Source organism: Labrus mixtus, chromosome 23 (assembly GCF_963584025.1).
Source record: "Labrus mixtus chromosome 23, fLabMix1.1, whole genome shotgun sequence".
NCBI lineage: Eukaryota > Metazoa > Chordata > Actinopteri > Labriformes > Labridae > Labrus > Labrus mixtus.
The window spans coordinates 13,449,647-13,469,506 of NC_083634.1; the positions used below are offsets into that span (position 1 = coordinate 13,449,647).

General features: G+C 40.2%; 1 protein-coding gene across 3 annotated transcripts in view; it reads right to left on the reverse strand.

The window, feature by feature from the left end:
• Positions 1-19,860, reverse strand: part of adamtsl3 (ADAMTS-like 3) — a 92,335-nt gene that overhangs the window by 28,731 nt on the left and 43,744 nt on the right. For 2 of the 3 annotated variants that reach the window (XM_061031129.1, XM_061031128.1), the window contains exon 3: positions 354-481. In XM_061031129.1, the coding sequence (XP_060887112.1) occupies positions 354-481 (128 nt within the window). Of the gene's footprint in view, positions 1-353; positions 482-3,898; positions 4,140-19,860 lie in introns of those variants that run through there. The other variant, XM_061031130.1, reaches the window with a different exon arrangement.

Here is a 19,860-nt window from a genome sequence, read left to right on the forward strand (position 1 = left end):
AAATTTACAGAAGCCACTTTTAAATTTCACCAATAATGGATAATCCCTGAGATTACTGAAGGTGTAATAAAGGTATGCTCTAATTAAACGTGTATAATAAGGGTCAAGAGTACTAAAAGATGTCAGTAAATTGGATTTACAGATGTCACTCAATTATATTCTTGAGCAATAGTGATTCATTTTGAGTGAAATTTGTCATTTAAAGAAGTATATTGGAAAATAAAGCATCAGCCCATTTGTTTCTCTAAATGTAATATTTTCCATGCAGCTTGGTGTTGTGAGTGTTGGCCTTCTTAACTGTCACACATACAGTATTCTTTTCCGTTTTTAATCAGGCTGATGTGTGGCCTTACTTGGAACTGAGGCATCTTCTGAGGGAGTATGAGGCGCCTCCTCCACAGGTACGGGAGCATTCACTCCATGAGCCCCAGGCATCCCACAGGGTGTCTCTGTCCTCCTCCGATCGAGCCGTCCGAGAGCTCTGCACAGCCAAGAGAAAGACGCGAAGAGTTATCTAACATGGAAATCCTTAAACAGTGTCCACATCTCATTTTAATTTCAAGCAGCCATCCATGATGTTGACAAATGTAGCCAATGCAGAAGTACAAAAAAAAGTTCCCTAAGTGTCCACTTGAGGCAGACCGCAAGAGCCAAGGAATTACAATCAGGTTCCATATTAAAAAGCCAATTTTTACAGCTGAAATAAACAGGTTTACAGCCTGGTCAAAAAAATTATTTTGGTCAGTATAGTTCATTTCTTTATTTGTAAAAACTGCATGGGGAGTGAATTTGTTTTATAACATCCTTCCATTTTGATTCTATTAAGTTGTGCAAAAAAAAGGCATGGCTGAATGCCTTGTAGCTGATCGCCAGGAGGCTAAAGGCCTGCCTCAGCTCCACCTCTTTACCCATTTATAGATTCTCCGAATGTTAGGTATGGATATGCAATATGGCGACTACCATCGATCGGCTTCAAAACTCCACTTCAGCGAAAAAAGGGTGATGTCATTGAGAGTATGTCCATGTGTTATACTGTCTTTGTTTCACTTTAATCCCCTCATCAATACAAACCAAAGCGACAATATTGTCTTTTTTTTATTTGGTATGTCAATGATGTAGTCTCCTTTTTGAAGGAAAATAAACTTTTGCTTTCTCTCCATTTGAGGCAGCTTCTCTGTAAGACGAGGAAATATCAAACCTGCTCCATTTAACTACATTCCAGGAGCTGCAGAAAATCACACATAAATGCATGTGACAGGATGAGAGGGACTAAAAGAGGAATTAATCAAAACCTATTGATGTTGACCCTTTGGATATTTCAAATGTCTGACACATCCTTAGGATCTTGAAATATTAATCCCGTTTTAAACTTTGATCCTCCCTCTGTATTCCTCTTTCTGTTAATTGCATCATTCTGTATTTGGCAGAAGAGGCAGGGACAGAGCAGCAGAATCCAAAACAAATATTAAGAGAAGTTTAATTTTTTGACTGCGAGGACATGTTTCTCAAAAGTAGATTGACAGCCAAAGAAGTGATATGTTCTCCAACTGTCTATCTTTAAAGCTCTCTCTGCCTTTCAAGGTCTTATATGTGCTCTGATTAAAATTGACTGGATTGACTCACCTTGTTGTAAAGAAGGTGTTTATTTCATCTACAGCTCAATTTCACTTATGTTTCTTTATCTTGGCTTTTAATTTAGAACGGACTGAATGAAGTAAGTGAGCTGTGTTTTCTGAAAACCAGGCTCAATTGAAGAAGGAAAATAAATGACTTTTATTATCTAGAACAAGGAGAGAGTATAGCTTGGTGGAGGTATTTCGCTCCAAGGCTGTTAAGGACTAGGAGTCTGAAGAAAAACTGGGTTCTATACATGCAGAATGGAAGAAGACCTTGATTATGAAAAGACTTTGAACTTGGAGCAAACACACGGATAAATCATCTGCCTCCTATGGTGCAAGAATTTGGAGGTGCAAAAACATTCATTAAAATAGTCCGCCATTCACCAGATAAAAAGGCCATGACATTGAATAGATTGCTATAAAAAGAGCAAATGTTCCTTTTCCACAATAACCTCAACACCTAGGCTTCCTTTAGTTTTAATCCATAAAAGAATACGTCAACATTGCAGAACTGCAGCTTTTGTGCCCTTTAGACAGCCTCCCACCACGGCTGGCTGTTTAGCGCCTGCACATCCTGCAGAGTTTTTGACCGGGACTTAAAAGTGCAAAATCCTGCAGATTAGGAATGAAATGTGAGGCACAACAAGCCTACTCACCCTGAACACACTGAATATGGGAGAGAGCTTTATGTGTAACACCTGCTCATAAAAAGATTTACCCCTGCTGAGCGGACAAACAGCTTACAGTGAATGTCCAGTCTTAAATTTCAAACACACAGCATTGACATTTTGAGGGAAAATCACAGGATAGGCCAAGTTTTTCTTCTTCTTTTTTTAACCCATATTGCCCTTTTCCTAACAGCACAGTATTGTGCTTCATCTACAAAGATGAATGGATCTTTTAGATAGATGATAATATTACCACCTTGATTATTTTCTTTGGGCCACGGAGGCAAAAAACACCCATGCCGTACACTTTGTAGCACATTATTAAAAGTGCAAGGGGACTTAAATAAATGGCTGTCAGTGCTGATGACGCCTGAGGAACAGCAAGAACCTAAACATGCAGCCAACAGAGCATACAGCCAAACATATCGGCAACAGCGCTACTTTCTGCACGCGCCAACTATTCAAATGTTTGGATCCACGATAAATAAACACAGGCTGTGCTTCGGGCACCACCTTATTTCTCCTTTGAAAAGCAATCAGTGAATTTCTCACTCAATTACAGCTGGGAGCTGTGTGTTGCAAAGCCAAAAGAACCAGAGGCGTAACAAGGATGGTGAGGAAAAAGGAAGGGGGGGTGGATGAGGGATGAAGATGAGGAGGATGTTTGGCTGATCGTGCTGCTATTGTTCTCAATGAAGGCACAAAGCTCAGCTAGTCAGCCCCTGTCCTGCTGGGATTTGAATCCAATAAACACAAGGCTTGGATTTCCACTTGGAGCATCCTAATACTCCGTCACAACACCTCTGATTCCACTCTAGGGTTTTATCTGCACCTAAAGAGACAATATTTACAAGAAGTACATTCTACATATTTCTACTCTTTCTCTTCTTGAATGATGGACCCAAAATCCAATGTTTTCACATCAAGTGCAAAAGAGGAAATGAGCACATGATAAAGGAGCAGAGAGCTCTAGCTTCTATGTTATCCTGAAAGACAGATTCTATTTGAGTCACCTGTCAGCAGCTGAGACTAAAGACATTTTCCTTAAAGATGGAAAACTCCTTGAAAAAGGAAAGAAACCCGACTCCGGTGGCTTTTTTTTTTTTTTTTTTCTTCACTGGCTGTGTCAATACACACACGATGGCCTTTTCAGGCAGCAAGACATCTGCTGAATCCCTTTTGGTGCGCTCAGCGTTGCACAGGATTTTAGTCACCGTCGCTCTGCAAGCGAAGCAGCCACAGCAATGCAAGAAGGGGACCCAACCTTTCACCTGCACATGAGGTTTATAAAAGTCTACTTTGAAGACTCTGATCAAAAACACAGAGGAGGCCAGAGTCAATAACACTAAGCACCTTGTTAAACGCTGGTTTTGACAGATCTGAAGATTTCTTCTGCAAAAGGTCACAGCATCCTGCAACCTGTTCATGCATACACACTTCAAAATAATACAGGGACTTCTGATCAAATTTGTTGTTGTGAGAAATAAACATGTAAATATTTATGTTGTGAAAATTCATAATCAAATGAAGCCTGGAAGACAAAAATATCACCAAATGAACCGTGTTGTACAGGATGGAAAGATGGAAAGAAAGAAGTAAAAATTACAATACCAGGATGAGAAGAGCTGTCACCAGTAGCCTGCATGACAGAAAATCTTGCTCCATGCCCTTTTTAAAGCGTGTCAGTCAATCACTCCAGTTTCTGAATGTGTGTGTGTGTGTGTGTGTGTGTGTCGTGTGTGAGCCTGATGTGCGATGCCCGCCTCTCTGTGTCACTCTGTGTGTCCTGTCTGGCTGCCGTCTCCTCTCTGACTCGCTCCTGTTCTTCCTCAGGAGTAAAACTTGGGGAAGGGGAAAGGGAGGGAGGTAGAGGAGGAGGAGGACCAGAAGAGAGTGTGTGTGTGTGTGTGTGTGTACGTGTGTTTTTGTGTGTGGGGGAGTAATTTGGGGGGGGAGATCCGAGCCCCATGAGTCTTCAGGTCTGGCGCACTAGCCAATCAATAAATGGGCCTCAGTCAAGCGTGCTAGTTCAAACAAGGAGCTGGGCCAGCTGCAGCTTCACAGCTTCACACGTTTGTGTGTATGTGTGTGTGTGTGTGTGTGTGTGTCTGTAAGAGACAGACACAGTCAAAGATTTAGAATAATGGCAGACTGACAACAATTGTTAACCAATTTTCTCTCCCTTTTGATTCTTTCCATTTCTTCGCCTTATTTCTCAAATTTCAGTCTCTTTTTTTCTCCTCTCAACTCGTCTTTCTCTCGTTTCATTTTCCTCATTCCTCTCTTTCTCAATTCTTTTTTAGCCGTGCACAGCTTTGCTCCGTGTCCTGCCAGCGCTCTGTTTGTGGAAATGTCAAAAGATCTCAGTCAAACAGAGAAATATAATCTGCGACCTTGTTTACGGCATCCTAACCACGCTCTGATGTGGGTTTTGACGATGCTGTTTTATGAGTATCGTTAGGAAAAACTTTGAATGTCCACGCGTACACAGAGAGACAAAAATACATCTTAACAAGATTGAGAAACACAAAAACATCACATGAGCTTTTTGAAAGGGAAACGAAACAGCAAAGTTCCAAGGAGCCAAACAGTCACAACTTCTATGTTAAACTGGAAAAGCCTTGAAAACAGGGAAGATGGTCATTTAAATAAACACAATGCCTCATTAGGATCTTTTTTGCAAAAGTTAAAAATGTTCCATCTTTTAAAAACAGACAACAAAATAACCCATTAAATAAATGTCATTATATTCAGTTTAAATCTCATAAATTCCCCTTTCTTATACAGCTTGTACAGTTAGATCCTAAATGTTAAAAAAAAGGGCCAGATTGAGATCCTTAAAGATGAGATTCGGCTCACAGGCCGCATATTGAACATTTGTGCTTTAAGAGATCTAATTTCCAGCTCAGGTTGTGTTTTGCTTTACAAAGGGTTAAAAGCGAGAGCGCCATGTAAATCAGATGACACAGTCTGGTCAGTAAAGGTATCAGGATGGACTTCTCAGCCATGGGGACTTTACTCTGTTCATTTATGAGCTAAAGGTTGACTTCAACAGAGCCTTTCATAACATCTGGCAGCTTAAGCCGGTGAACATTTGCACTGTCGAGGCTGGGGAACATGCCAGGTGTCCCCTGGAGGGACAATTCCTCCGGTTCTGAAGAAAAACAAGCAGCAAGATGGACAGCTCTTGGCACAGAGGGAATATACTGTAGACTGAGTAACTTTCCAGTTTTAGCTTTTTTGCAATTTCAAGACACAAAAACAAAAGCTGGGAGAAGAAGTAAAAAAAAAAAAAAAAAAAAAAAAAAAAGAAAGAAAAGAGAGCAGACAGAGTTGGTGCCAACCCGCTGGTTCCCCCTTGATGTGACTTACAGGGTAGCAGGCTATCATTCAGGCATTTCAAACCCTGACGTTCCAAAGACAATAAAAAGTCTGTGCCCTTCAAAATCAGGACTTCGAATCCGTCTCCCAATCAAACACCAAATCAAAAACCACATAATTGCTATCAATTAAGGCTGCGAGGAATGTGCTGCACTCCAGAGCAAATAGCCAGCAACCCTAATCACAACATCGCAGCGGATGTCTCCGCACTTAACCAGCACACGCACACACATACACACTTTCAATACTTGAGGTATACACAGCAAACCTGTCTTAAAGTCTAAACTAGCAACTGAGAATGGGACCTGGCATGTTTGCCCTGGTAGAGGGGTTTCTGTACATTCGTCATATTGGAAAATTATCTGAAACACACATCCACATGCACAAACACTTAACCATCCACTTAACACCAGAGTATTTTGTGGTGCCAGCAGGGTAAGATTGGGACGTGCACGTTTCCATGTACACACAGAAATGATACCCCCTTTCACTCTTAATCCATAACCTTCTGATATTTGCTTTCAGACAAAACCCTTCTCATATTTGCAAATGTATGACTACAGAAAATAAACTGTGGCATCGATGATGTGCCCAGAGTCGAAAACCAAACACCCGAGGAGGAAATTAATGTGTTTGACTGACACTCACTCGGAGCCAGCTCTAAACCACAACATCGCTGGAGGTGTCTCCTGAAAGTTTGAACAATAATCCATGAATAAATTGAAGTGAGAAAAAGGAGGATGTCGTGCATTGTTGTTTCACTCAGGGGCAGGCCGGGGTATCAGGTTGCATGAGGAAAGCACGCAAGATTAGGGTATCTGATTGTCCACATACGGACACAGCTATCATATTTTGTAGATTTGACCATCGTTTCAATCGGTTATGATAACACCGTAGTCCCTTTAGTCATTGCTAATATCAGGGAAGATGGAGGAAGTCCATTAAAAAAGGTTGAAGTGAAAAAAAGAGGAGCACAAAGATGATGCAACAGTTTTTTAACCTAGCCAACTGTTTCACTGAACCACTTCATTTTGAAAGTTTTGAGCTTCATCTAAGCCATATTTCTAGATAGAGAACAACATATTTTATAACATCTTAGCTATTAAAGATACACAAAACTAAAATAACACAACACCATGAGAATTGCAGCTAGCATGCTAACACTATCAAATGGTACTGTTATCAGCAACTTCCCTTTAAAACAGTGATATTAGCAACAACATGGTTACTTGCTAGCAATAGCTGTAGCTAAACATTACTCAGTGAGTGAAGAAATAAGCTCTATTACCTTGTAATATCGGTTAGGATTTTCCAAAATACATTGATTTTATTCAGGTTCTGCTTAATATAGAACTATAAAATTGATAACAATACAGGCACCCTACATTTATACAACTACAAAATTTAAACAGCAAAATTTAATTTTAACAGTATGAGCTTCCAACACTTCAAATGATGTACAGAGTAAAATAGTTGCCATAGTGTACAGCAAATAACACTTTGCAGAAAGGGGGCTCCAACATGCAAGAAAAGGGCAGCTGAAGTAGTGCTACTGCTAGCAAGCTAGTCTGCTAGCTTGTTTATTACCAGTTTGTAACCAGTTCAAAAGTTTTTTATAATTAAAAAGCAACAAGGGATAAGATTCAGTGTCAACTTCATCTTTGTTCCCTTTTAAATGAGTACGCAAGCTAGTCTCCCAAGAACAGCAGGTCAACCTGTAACAAGGAAGCATTAAGTAGGCTATCACCAACTTACTTTACACTTTGTCACTTTCATACTTAGAAGGGAGAAAGGACCACATTGTATTCTTTTACAAACCAAAACAAAAATACATTTTTGAGATAGCTTCACTGTGTACAGGAGGAGAAGCTGCTGTCAAAAACGTAAGGAACAACAATGCATTGAACATTTTCATTAAAGATATCTTGGGTCGAAAAGGAAAATAATAACTGATTTTATCCTTCAATTAAAGATAATGACGTATAAAGTTGTACCAAAGCATTTAATTATTGGTCTAACATCGCCAGTCCAATTTTTCCAAATACTATATTCCCATGGAAAATTGTCCAAATATCTGTGGTATGTCTCTGTATCCAGTGGTCCTCTCTTTATTTAAGTACAAGTCAATAAACCAAGTTGTTGATCCATGTTTGGAAAGTTTGCATGGTGCCTTTACACGGACGTAATGATGGAAAACCATATAATAAATATTGGAAATTGAAGCTAAACATATCCACAATGGGTCCATCATGACTCATTTGTGGGTAAAGTTACACTAAAAAAGCTCTTTCATGCAAAATAACATACAAATGTCAACCAGAAATGTCATTCAGGTCTTGTAAAGAGGTTCCCAAGTACACTTTCCAAGCAGCAGAACTTAAACTGATCCTTTCTGCTCCTCTGTAGATGAATATATGGTCAAATTAAAAAGATTTTCGTATTACAGGGTGATGACCTGAGTTAACAGGCCCAGAGCTCTCAGGAAGAGAGACAAATGAAACTGAAATTACCAGGGAATGACTTTATGTTACACCATGAGCCCAGAACCTTGGTTCCCATGGGGCGACTCAAATGGTTCAGACGGGATAAATGGTAGCCTCCCACCTTCCTCGCAAACGATGCATGAGACCGAGGCATGATTTACACCAAAGCCATTGTTTTAAAAAGCTTTCTGGGCCTCAGTATAAAATGTTTTACCAGGGCAGGGATTTTTATGACCTGCAGCTGAAGGTCAACCACGCAACCACACTTCCTTGTCCCACAAAAGCCAGAGGATTAAAATGAAGATGTAATTCCTTGACAATCAGCTAAATTCAATTCAAGCCAGATGGAAGGTGAAGAGAAAACAGATACCTCAAAAGTATTATTACAGATAAAACACACTTTTAAATACTACCTATTCGTCATTGTCTTTAAAGATCAGTGTAATATTTTTTAAATCTCTTTCTTTTGTAGCATCCATGATTTACTGTTACTTAAAGCTGCTGTGTGGAACTTTTGTTGTCAATTTTTGCACCCTCTGTCGACAAGAAGGTCTTGCTGATCATTCAGAATATTTGCTGTGGGGAATGTAAAAAAAAAAAAGCTGTTTCTGCTGCATGCTGTAACTCACTTTGTCTGATATCTATCCTGTTGCAGAACTTTCAGACAAGCAATCTCTAGTGAACAAAGCTCCCTGTCATAATGTATTTGTACATTCATATCGAACATTGTACACTGCATGTTGAATGGGCTGTCTGAATCAGCCTACTGACAGTTTTATTATCTTTTGTAGGTAAAATAGGGGCATCAGAAAAAAGGAAGTCTGTTTCCTAGCCAGCTGAAAAAAAATGAAATGAGCTTAAATGCTTAATACAAGGGGAGGGTGATTTGAATGGTTGGTTGTACAAGTGATACAGGCAATATTTGGTTTCGGTATTTGCTGGTCATGACAGATTTACAGAGCCATAAAGACACAGAGGATACACTTCTGGTGATATTGTATATGGTTGAGGTTGGAGAAAGAACAGTCCTGCATATAAGGCCATTTTCAGGAAAAATAATGTGCACAAGTTAAAGACCAACGCCAACTTGGCGTTTAACATAACCATGGCTGCTGGCATGAAGTCCAGCAGACTTTCTGACTGCAACTCCCTACAGCTCTGCAGAGGAACACATTTGTGTGGATTTTGGTTCCTGAGCTTTTACAGCAGAAAAGAAAACAAAATGATTTGTTTCTCAAAAAGAGCAGCTGCACCTTAAGGTCTTGTAGGTTTGCATTGGCCTAAAACATCATGTAACATTGTCTTGGAAGGGTTTTCAGGGGCAGTTTCAACATTTAAAATGATGAATAATTACATCTGTTTTGTTTAATTGTTATATATTATGGACAGAGAATGATTGCTATTAATGGAACCAGTCCTATTGTAAATCAATTGAATTAATGTGTAAACATCTTTTTTTGATAAGTGGGTTTGTATCTGCTTACTTTAAGTTTCAGTATAACCAGCCTCAATACTGGCTGTGCGTCAGGATGCTAGCATGTGCACTGTAAGAACGCCACAAAGCCTCCCAGTATGTTTTCCATGTTCATCACCTTTGTTTAGATTGTTAGCATGCAAAATTAGCAAATTAGCACAATATATCAAATACAGTTATGGCTGACAGAAATTCAAATTTTGACCCAATGTCATTGCTTCATGAAAAGTTAATGGACCATCACAGTTTTTACAATTCAACCTGAGAGGGTCATTATCATTTGTGCCAATATTTCTTTAATTAATTGTTGAGATAGATATACAGAAAGCCAAACTCATAATTGCGCTACAGAAAAGCAAGGGGGATTGATTCAAAAGACTCATCCTCTGGGGATGTAATTTACAAAATGTCATTGCAGTCAACAAAATGCTAATCCAATATCAGTGGATTTATTTGTCTGTATCAATTAGAGGACCATTAGATAAAATACAAAACATTGCCTCCATAGGCCTGCTTTGAAATCTGCCTATTCTACAAACCAACCAACATTTACCCACTCTGAAATATTTTACAAGAATGTAGTGTAGTCTTTATAGTGACATTTTGAATAAGTGGGTAACCACAATCTGATCCCACCTGAACAAGCCTCTTAAACTCCACATGTAGCCCACAGCAGAGAGGGGGGGGGGGGGGGGGGGGGGATTTTGGCATAATTAAGAATCAGCATTGACATTTACTGTTTCCTGAGGCTGTTCTATGCACGGTGCCTTTCCCATTTGCACATTCTGAAGAGCTCATATGTTTCTGGAGCTTTCTGGAGATCGCAGAGTAACTGTCAGGGTCCGTCTACACACCCCAAAAATGACTCCCTGCTCGACCCAACCACTGCCACATTTTAAAGAGGGTATGACAGGAGGAGATGGGCATAAATTAGCAGAGTAAAGCTGCTTGAGTCGGCAAAACTGGCCCGCCAAGGTGGACTTGGAGGAAACAAGGGAGCATGGGACCTGCATCAAGATCTGGGTAGACAGTAAGCAGCAACTCTTATTTATGGACTCCAAGCCAGCATCAAGCTTAACTGATCCCCTGTGCTTCAAAATAGAGACCATATTGCCATATCATCTGGAAATTATAGCCCTCTGGACCAGTTTATACACATCTTCTGGAATGGTACTTTATTTTTTACAAGGTCAAACACAAATTAATAAAACCTGCTGACTTTATATATTCTACAATCAGTAGTTTTATATCAACAGTTGGGCACATTCACTTGTGGGTCATGGGGAGGACTACACAAATCGACAGATATAGATCACAATCTGTTTTTCCCCCCTTTGCAAACAATTTTAAACTATCTTAGCTTATTGTGTTATCAAGTTTTTTTTACCCCCCAACTTAATATGTTTGGTTACACGTTCACTTTTCAAAGTCATGTCAATCTGCAACAGAGGGAGACCGGTTTGTTAAAAAGCTCTAAACTCCTTCTTACACCTGTCGGATAGATAACAACTACTACTGAGTAGTTTGGCTAAAGAACCAAACATTTCCCTGGTTTATTCCAGAACAGGTGTAAGAAAAATGCTTAGACGAGAGAGAGAGAGAAACAGCAACTGAATGCCAACATGCAAGCTTAAATATTGTAACATGTTATTTGCAAGATTGTTAACAGCCCTTCTTAACACAGTCATCTCATGTGATGATATTTTGGTGTCGTGGATATGATGATGATGTTCCCCATTTTTGTACTTGTCATTATTTAGTACTTCTTCTATTACATGAAGACATTGTACATTTTTTTGCATCACCGCTGTATGACAACATGTCTGAACATCCTCTTAGTCCTCGACCTGTGAGGCTGAACAGAGGGCGTCACTGTTCCGTCTGGGGCTGTTCACTTTGAAATGCATCCTGGCCATGTCATCACTTTCCCCCCATAAACTGCTTCCTGTCTGAGTTACTAATTTGCTTTGGTTTCCTGATGCATTTCAAAATACATTACCCTAACGTCACATGTGTACTGTTGATCTGTTTTTTTTTTTTTTTAATGGAAGAGAGGTTATTTTTCCTATTAATAAAAAGACGGCTTTATTCTTTATATAGACTTTTCCAGTTTACAAGTGCAATAGATTTCCGGCCCAGTGGCTCTGTTGATTTAAAACAGGATTATCACAGCTTTAAGTTTAAGATTAAGCAGAACTTCTATTTTAGGGATACAGCTGCTCATGGCTGCACACACGCTCCTGAAGCAGACCCAGTGGGGTAGGGTGCACGCCGTAGGACGGAGCAAAATGGACATTGTGCGCACGGACTGTATGGAAAGGGGGGGGGGGGGGGGGTTGGGGGGGTAAGGGTTGGGGTTATGATTGCAGTGTTCAGCCACTGTGACGGCAATCAAAGTTTGAATTGTGTCCAAATCAATCCTCTTAAACAAGTTAAATCGGCTCTCCTGCAAGTCTGATCGTTGCCTTACGTATATTTTGTAAAGTGGTTTGATAGCTTAATCTTGTGTTTAAAAGGAGGAATCAACTTTTCTTTAAAACAAGGAAGAAGGAACACGTTGTAGTACCTCTAAATGAGAACAAACCCTGAACAGTTTTGTTGAAGAGGCTCTCTGGGAGAAGGTATTTAGGATAATCTACACTGTGAAACCAAAGATTGCTTGGCCGTGAAAGTCTCCATTAGGATTGCAGAACTGTAAATATGACATCCACAGTTATTCTGGTATCCAGGGGTAAAAAAAGGAAAGTGCAATACTTTGAATCAAATGGAAAAACATAGATAAATACATAAAAACATGGAGAATGTTGTAATTACTACTTGAAGCAAAGAGCTCATTTGAGTTTATATCACAACGCCAAGAGATACAGAGCCAACATCCTGACTAATTACTGCATTCATGACATGAGAGCTAAGTGAAAAGAAGTTCAAAGCTGTGGAACAGGTCTCTGAACTGAAGACATGAAACAGGCTCTCTTGTTAACCTCGTTCATAATTGCAAAACGAGACACAACAGTTCAAGAGCAATTTGTCAGCCGGAGACACCGAGCAGCGCCTCCAGATAAAAAAGGCACCTGGTTTGTCTCAGCGGCTTCGTAACTCACGATGTGCGAGTGTTGAGTATTTACACTTTAAGCGAGTTGAAGCCTTACTTGCCGCAGAGAGACGTGTCTGATCTCCTCTATATGCTACACACAGCTTAGGTTTCGGTTTTGAACCCACAAAATGAGTCACATCAGTAACATGTGTTTTTCATTGTGGGAAATGTATTGTGTGTTGTCTTTGGCTCAGAGATGATGGCAGAAAGTGATAGTAATATGATAAAGGTGGTCAAAGGAGGCTTTAACCCTTGGAGCGTCTTCTGAAATTTGACATCCTTCACTTGGTTAAATAATGATGCAATAACACGCAGAGCAAAGGAGCGTGGGGGCTTCCTTGTTATGACCTGTGCATGACCCACAAATATGGAAGTGATTAAAGAAAAGAAATGGATGACACCTCCAGCACATTGTTCCTATTCCCTTTGAGGAACAGAGAAATTCACTGATTCTTTCATTCGCGTGCCATGAGTTTTCAGCAAAACCCTTCTCGGAGCAATTCTTCATTTCCTGGTGAAGGCTCGTCTCAGGGTGAAACTTTTATTATTACTGTTTAAATACTTTGAATTCTGAGAAAACTGGCCCGGACTTCAATATTTCCTGCTCATTTGTGTTGATATTCCTCATCCGTGCTTGCATTGTAAGGTTTTAACTAAAAAACTTGAGGGGTCGGAGCCACCGTGTCGTAACTGAATGGTTGGTTAGAACCTCGAGTTCAGCCGTGATGCCATTGCGAGCTTGTTTTTTTTCCCCCGATTCCCAAGTGAACATATTTTGGATGATGGGGTTGGAAGGAATTGCTACGGCCCTTCAAGGTTGCCATTGTAGCCACATCGTAAAGCCCACAATGCTTTACTGCTAAAATTATACAGGAAATGGAACCATAATAAACCATGAAAACCTAATGCTGCATTGAAGCAGACCTGAGAGCAGCGACTGAGATCATAAACTAATTTGGAAATGACTAACCAATGCTGACCAATGGCTGTAAGAATGTAGCGTCACGGTGTTCTTATCTTTTTCACATTCATGTTGTTTTTTCTGTGGATCGTGTGCAATACTTGTAATGTGCAATGGATATTGTTTGTGGTTTGAATTTGATTGTTAGTACAGTGGAAGCAGCTACATGTGTTCAGCATGTGCATCGTATCGTTGTGTTTTTATAAATCAACTGAGTACAAGGGTTATTTTTTTATCTAGTTCTACACAATCAAAGTTTTTGTACATGCACACATTGAAAACTTCTTGCAATCACTGGAGTAGCCCCCTGCTGGATATTAACGAGCATGCAGGTTTGAGACAATACAAACATTCGCTTCAGCTTTGAAATCAAAACGCTGAGTCCACTCCTGTTTCACACAAGCAACAAATTGTCTTTAACTTCAAAGCATGTACTTAAACATGACATTTGTAAAACTTTGATTTCAATTTGATAGTTTGTGATCGCACATAATACTGTAGATTTAAGTTTCAGAAACCCTTAAATCAGTGCACAATAAGTACAAAAACATGCAACTACTTAGAAGAATGTGTGTGAACGTCTAAGAACAGAAACCTGCAACTTACATTCAATAATCAAAGTTGGTCAATGTGTAACCTCCAAGATATTCAGTAAATGTGCAAACGATTCTTTTTGAAGTAAAAATATTGTCTTGATTTTGGCTATGAAGGTGGTAAAGAAGACATTAAATTATGACATGACAACATTAATAAGAAAAATACTCATACACATATAAACAAAGTTTACAAATACTGTAATACAACCACATTGTTTCACAGGCGCAATTATTCCTGCCTCTTAATTGATTCCAAGTCAGACACATGACATAACTTCTTATGCAACACACCTCTCAGTCCATAAGTTACCATGGTGCTGGAAGTGTTGACAGCTCTTTCAAGCAGCCACACTTCAACACATCGACTGGTCTTTGTCCTGCAGCACCCACAGCTTGAGAGAGGAAATGATCCATCGGCCCGCCACAGTGCAACTCTGCAATCAAGCATTCCTCACACATATGCTTCTGTGATCAGCTGAGAGACGCGTGGAAGACACGACGGAAAAATGGACAGGAAAAATATGACAGGAAAAATATGACAGGTGTCCATTAGGATGTGTTGAGGTAGATTAATATATATCACCAATTCGTTCATTGTGACTTTAGCACTCTTTGGTAACACAGACTGAACAGGATGGACAAGACAGTGACGCTAACAGGTAAAGACGGACATCCTGAACATGAGTGGCAAAGGCAGTGGAATAAGCATCGTGACTCATGCACTCTTCTATTTCATCAGTGAATCCAGTAAAGCCTTTGTTTTGTTTTACGACTGACACTCCATCAAGTCTTCCATTCCCTTTCCATCCCTCGCTCAGAAAAGTTACTGAATAGCATTCCCACTCGGCTCGTCTGAAACCATTGAGCAGAGCACAGATGTATATGGAAAAGAGCACTCACACACACACCCTGCACTTCTTTTCCAAAACCACTTGCATATCAAATACACAACACTCACTCGTAGGTCAACAAGGAAATATATCCCACAGGACACATAATAGTTTTTTGACCAAAGCCTCAAGATAAACATGACTCAAGATAGAAAATCCAAACCTTTCACTCCAAATGTTGCCTTATGACAGGGAAGATTAACTTTAAGGGTACTCTTTGCAGTGGCAACGCAACGCAAGGTTTCAAGAAACTAGAACCACAAGAAAATTGCTGGTAAAATATCTGACATCACTGCTCTGTAAGCCGAGGCGAAACAAGAGAGGCATGCTCACTAACTTACAAGGAAGACTCATGAATGATGAAGGATGTACAGAGAGGAATCAGTCATCTTGTTTGGAGGCATGAGCTCTCTTTCTTTCTTTGCCTAGTAGCTGAGTGGTGCACTTATAAAGATGCTTTTGTAATGTTTTCATTTCAATTATCATTCTATTTAAATCCATGGCTTTGTTTTATCATTCCTGTCAGAGTTTTCTGCAGCAGCTGTGATCAATAATCGACATCTATTGGATGAATTCCCATTAAACATCGTTTAACATTCATGATCACCAGGGGATGAACCATATCCTATTTATAGGTTCCATCTTCACTCGGTCACCAGATTAGCAAAGTTAAATTTGTGAATTTAAATTGGAATGGAATTTGTTGCACGTCCTCCTGATCATTTTTTTCCCCCAAGGTGTTCTCCTGATTTGAGATCTAGTACCGCTCAAATTCCAATCTTAATTGGTCATTCACACAAGGCTTTTTGTTTAGGTTAGCTATTAGCATGCTAACAGGCCAAACTAAGATTGTGAACACGATAAACATAAAAGCCTGGTTGTTAAAGCATGATGTTATTTTAAGATTATGCTTAATTCAGAGACTGTCTGTCTACATATTTTAACATCATATACTTGTACAGTATGTTAAAATGGCCCATTAACTGATAATCAAGCCCATCACGGTACAGGTTTATGAGACTTTTTACAATCCGTTTTTTTCCCAGCCCTCAACTCTACTGTATTCGTTTCTGATCTCATCAGTTTAACTCTATTTTTCAGTGCATAATGGCAGTAGTCTTCAACAACAGCTCTAAAACACACACTTTCTTTTATTCTGACAAAGTTATCGACTAGCTAGTGAACACATTGGAGCATTGATCGCATGTTTCTGAACCGAAAACAGAGCTAAAAAGATGGTTGGAAACAACACTCCAGATGAATGATAATGTTGTTATATATCTACTAAATGAACAACAACAACACTATTTAAAAAGGTTTACCATAGTCTAAACATGAAAGCACGTCAGGCACGTTTTGATTTACTGTCAGAGGATGTGATCACATAGGTTATGTTAAGGGCATGAAAACAATACTTTTCGAGGTTGTGGCGTTTGTGGATAATGATTGCAAGGGGAAATGTCAAATTATCTGTAATATGGAATTACAGGATTTGAGCAATGATGATAGGTTGCTGTTGGCCATATAAGCCTGTATCTGAGCATCTGAGGGTATTGTGGGTTAGCCGTGTTTGTGTGTGTAGGAGCGAGTTAGAGAGGCAAAGAAAGAGATGAGAAACCCTCTGTTACATCTAGACTGTGTGTGCTAGCATGCCAAGTAATACATCATCCCCCTTAAATAAAATAAGTCAGTTTATATTGCAAAGCTGACACCGTGGGCTATGTTCCTTTATAGCACTGTTGAAATATGGAAATCACATCAAGTTTCTCTTTCACAGTTTACAAAACAGAATCACTGAGTGCACGCTCATGGAAAGAAACCTCATGTGTCCTCGCTTAAGGTTAGCATGGAGTCAGAGCCTGCCCAGGTGATTGAGGGGGAGAGGAAATATTTGGATGCATGGCCGAGGAGAAACCGCACAGGAAGAGAGCTGCAATGGATCAACGCACCCCCATCTCATCCCGCTCCCACATAAAAAAAAAAAAAACTCCTCTACCCTGTTTTCTCAGGAGCTTTTGGGCTTACAGCTGTCTAAATATGCTACTGTAGTGAACTCTCTACCAACGAGGTGTTTGCAGCGTTATAGAGGCAGCGGCTGTTCGCACAGTAAAACTGAGCAGCGGGAGAAGAGGAAGGGAGAATCCATGAGTAATGCCGGCCATAATAACGCTCAGAATAACTTCTTTCTATCTTTGTCCCCTTATTGGAAACTGTTTTCCAGGGGCTAGAATGTATTTCTTACACCTTGTCCTTCTACATGGAGGACACAAATTCACATTATAGATAAAGAACTATATAATGTATGCAAGAAAAGTTGCTAACAAAAACACAGTTCCAAGAAAGAAAAGGCCCAGAAAAGACATATGCTGCGATTCTTGAGGGTACATTAAATCAGGTATTATGTCATCAAAAAAAAGAAAGTAAGCACACTCAACTCTAGATTTCTTTTCTGTTTAAGGCTCTACAGCTCGAGAGCAGCATCTTGTGTCTGAAAGATAAAACTGCAATTACTCTTCAATTGTCTTCACAAGTCTTAGACAGGCCAACTATACAGGCGTTCATTATGTCTTTTAATCTTGTTTACTGAGCCAAACATGCATTGTTCAATGTAATTCTTGTTTATTATATAAGCAGCTTCAAAAGGCTGATCACATTCAGACAAACTGTGATGTCTGTAGCGCTTGGTTTGGATTTCTTGTCTTCTGTCCTCGGCTATTTGACTTTGTTTTGGACTAAGAAAACTGCTTTTGGATTTCGGACATCGGGCAACATGTATCGAGACATCTGGCATTGACCACAGCTTGGACAGCAACACAGAGCAAGTAAAGTGACTTGAAATACTGACGTCGTTAAGCTGGCTGCTAGCACGCCCAGTTAGTCTAGCTGTACATTGCGATTGGTATTTTGCTAAATCAATACACAAACAAGCGAATTGCCACAGATGCATAGCAAGCGAGGTTGTGGAATCTCTGATTAGGAGGTTGAGGAGATTAAGAAATCACTGGAATTTCTGTGTGGGGGAAACGGCAACTGTCTCCAAACAGCAGAAGCTGATAATGGAGCTGATGGGGGGGAAATCACAGGAATTCAAAAGACCACACACCGAGAAAGACAAGAGGACGGCCCTCTTAGATTGTGGTGTGGCGGATCCTGAGCAGTACTCCCGCATATTAGACGTGATCGTTAGCAGGTTGGCGACCAGGCCTTGGTCCTACACCCGGTTGGTGATACCGGCGGACGGCGGGGAAAACCATCAAGTACGACCTGGAGTTCCTCAAGCAACAGGTGACAGCCTTCTTCAACCAAAAAAGGCATCTCCATCAAAAGTGCAGACGTCGAGGCATTCCATCCACTGCCTCGGAGTAAAAGCAGTGACAAACCGGTCATTATAATCCGGTTTACCAACAGAAAAAAAAGCAGCTCAGACAAGGAAAGTAGCTGAAAGGATCGGATGTCTACATGAACCTCATCATACCTCAGAAGGAAAAAACGCAGACATTGCCAGACAGGCACAACTCCCCAAGGAAACAGAAGAAAATTCAATCAACATGGACCGCAAACTGTAAGGTGTTCATCAAACTGAATGGGTAACCAGAGGAGGCCAAAGTGATGGTCATCGGAGACATTACAGAACTGGAAAGATACCAGTGACACCAGCAGAAGGCTCCAAGGTAATCACAACTAAGTGAATGTGGATAATGGACTCTTGTGCAATCTAACAACATTCGCTGAACAGTCACTGGAAATAAAAATGCATGAACTAAAACAAGATATGGAGCCTGACAATCATTTCTTTGAGAATCCCAATAATGCATGTTGATGAGCAGTATAACAGCAATGTTAAGTCAGAGGGTAGTGTGCCAGTTATTCACATTTAGAGCAGAAGACTGGTATTAACAAAACCATCAAATCATTTTTAAATCCATTCAAAAAACTATTCAATATCGTAACTATATCGTAAACCTGGCTGGACTCTGGGAAAGGAAAGCAGCAGATTTGGAGTTGAATGGAAATTAATCAAAATACATAAACAGGAAAAATAAAAAAAGGAGTGGGTGTTACTTTATACTCAAGTAATAATCTTAAATACAAGGTTTTGGAGAGCATGTCAACCAATTAAATAAAAAAAAGAGTACGGTCTTTAACACTGAGGAGACTCAGCTGGAGTGTTAGGGAGGGTCTAAGCCCCCTCCAGTGAGGCAAAAGATTACATAAAGCCCCGGCTTGTGGCATCAGACGCAAGAGAGGAGGGTGTTAAATTCAATGCTCCCTCTCGCCGAGCAGAAAAATGCATACATCACACACAGTGTATGCACGTTTTAAATCACTTGCAGATATTTTGAAGTCAAACGCGCCTCTTCTGTTTTGTCATCAAATTATTGACAGCAGAAATGGACGTACACAAACTGGTTCTGTGAAGAAAAGCGGTCAGTGGGGCCCCTGTTTGAGCGTTTTGTGTGTTTTTCAAGAGTGCGCTTGTGCCAGACAGGAGCCGCAGGCTAAGCTCATCTAGAAGGTCTTCACTCTACGCCCTCTAATTGGTGTCTATTGCCAAGTGCTGCCATGCAATTGAGGGGCGACAAAACAGCGCGGGCCTTAAAAACCTCTTCTCAACCTCCATCTTCCACCCATCACTCCATCACACACGGCAACAGAGTGAAAGATGGAGCAGAAAAGAAGCCGTCACCGCCCCC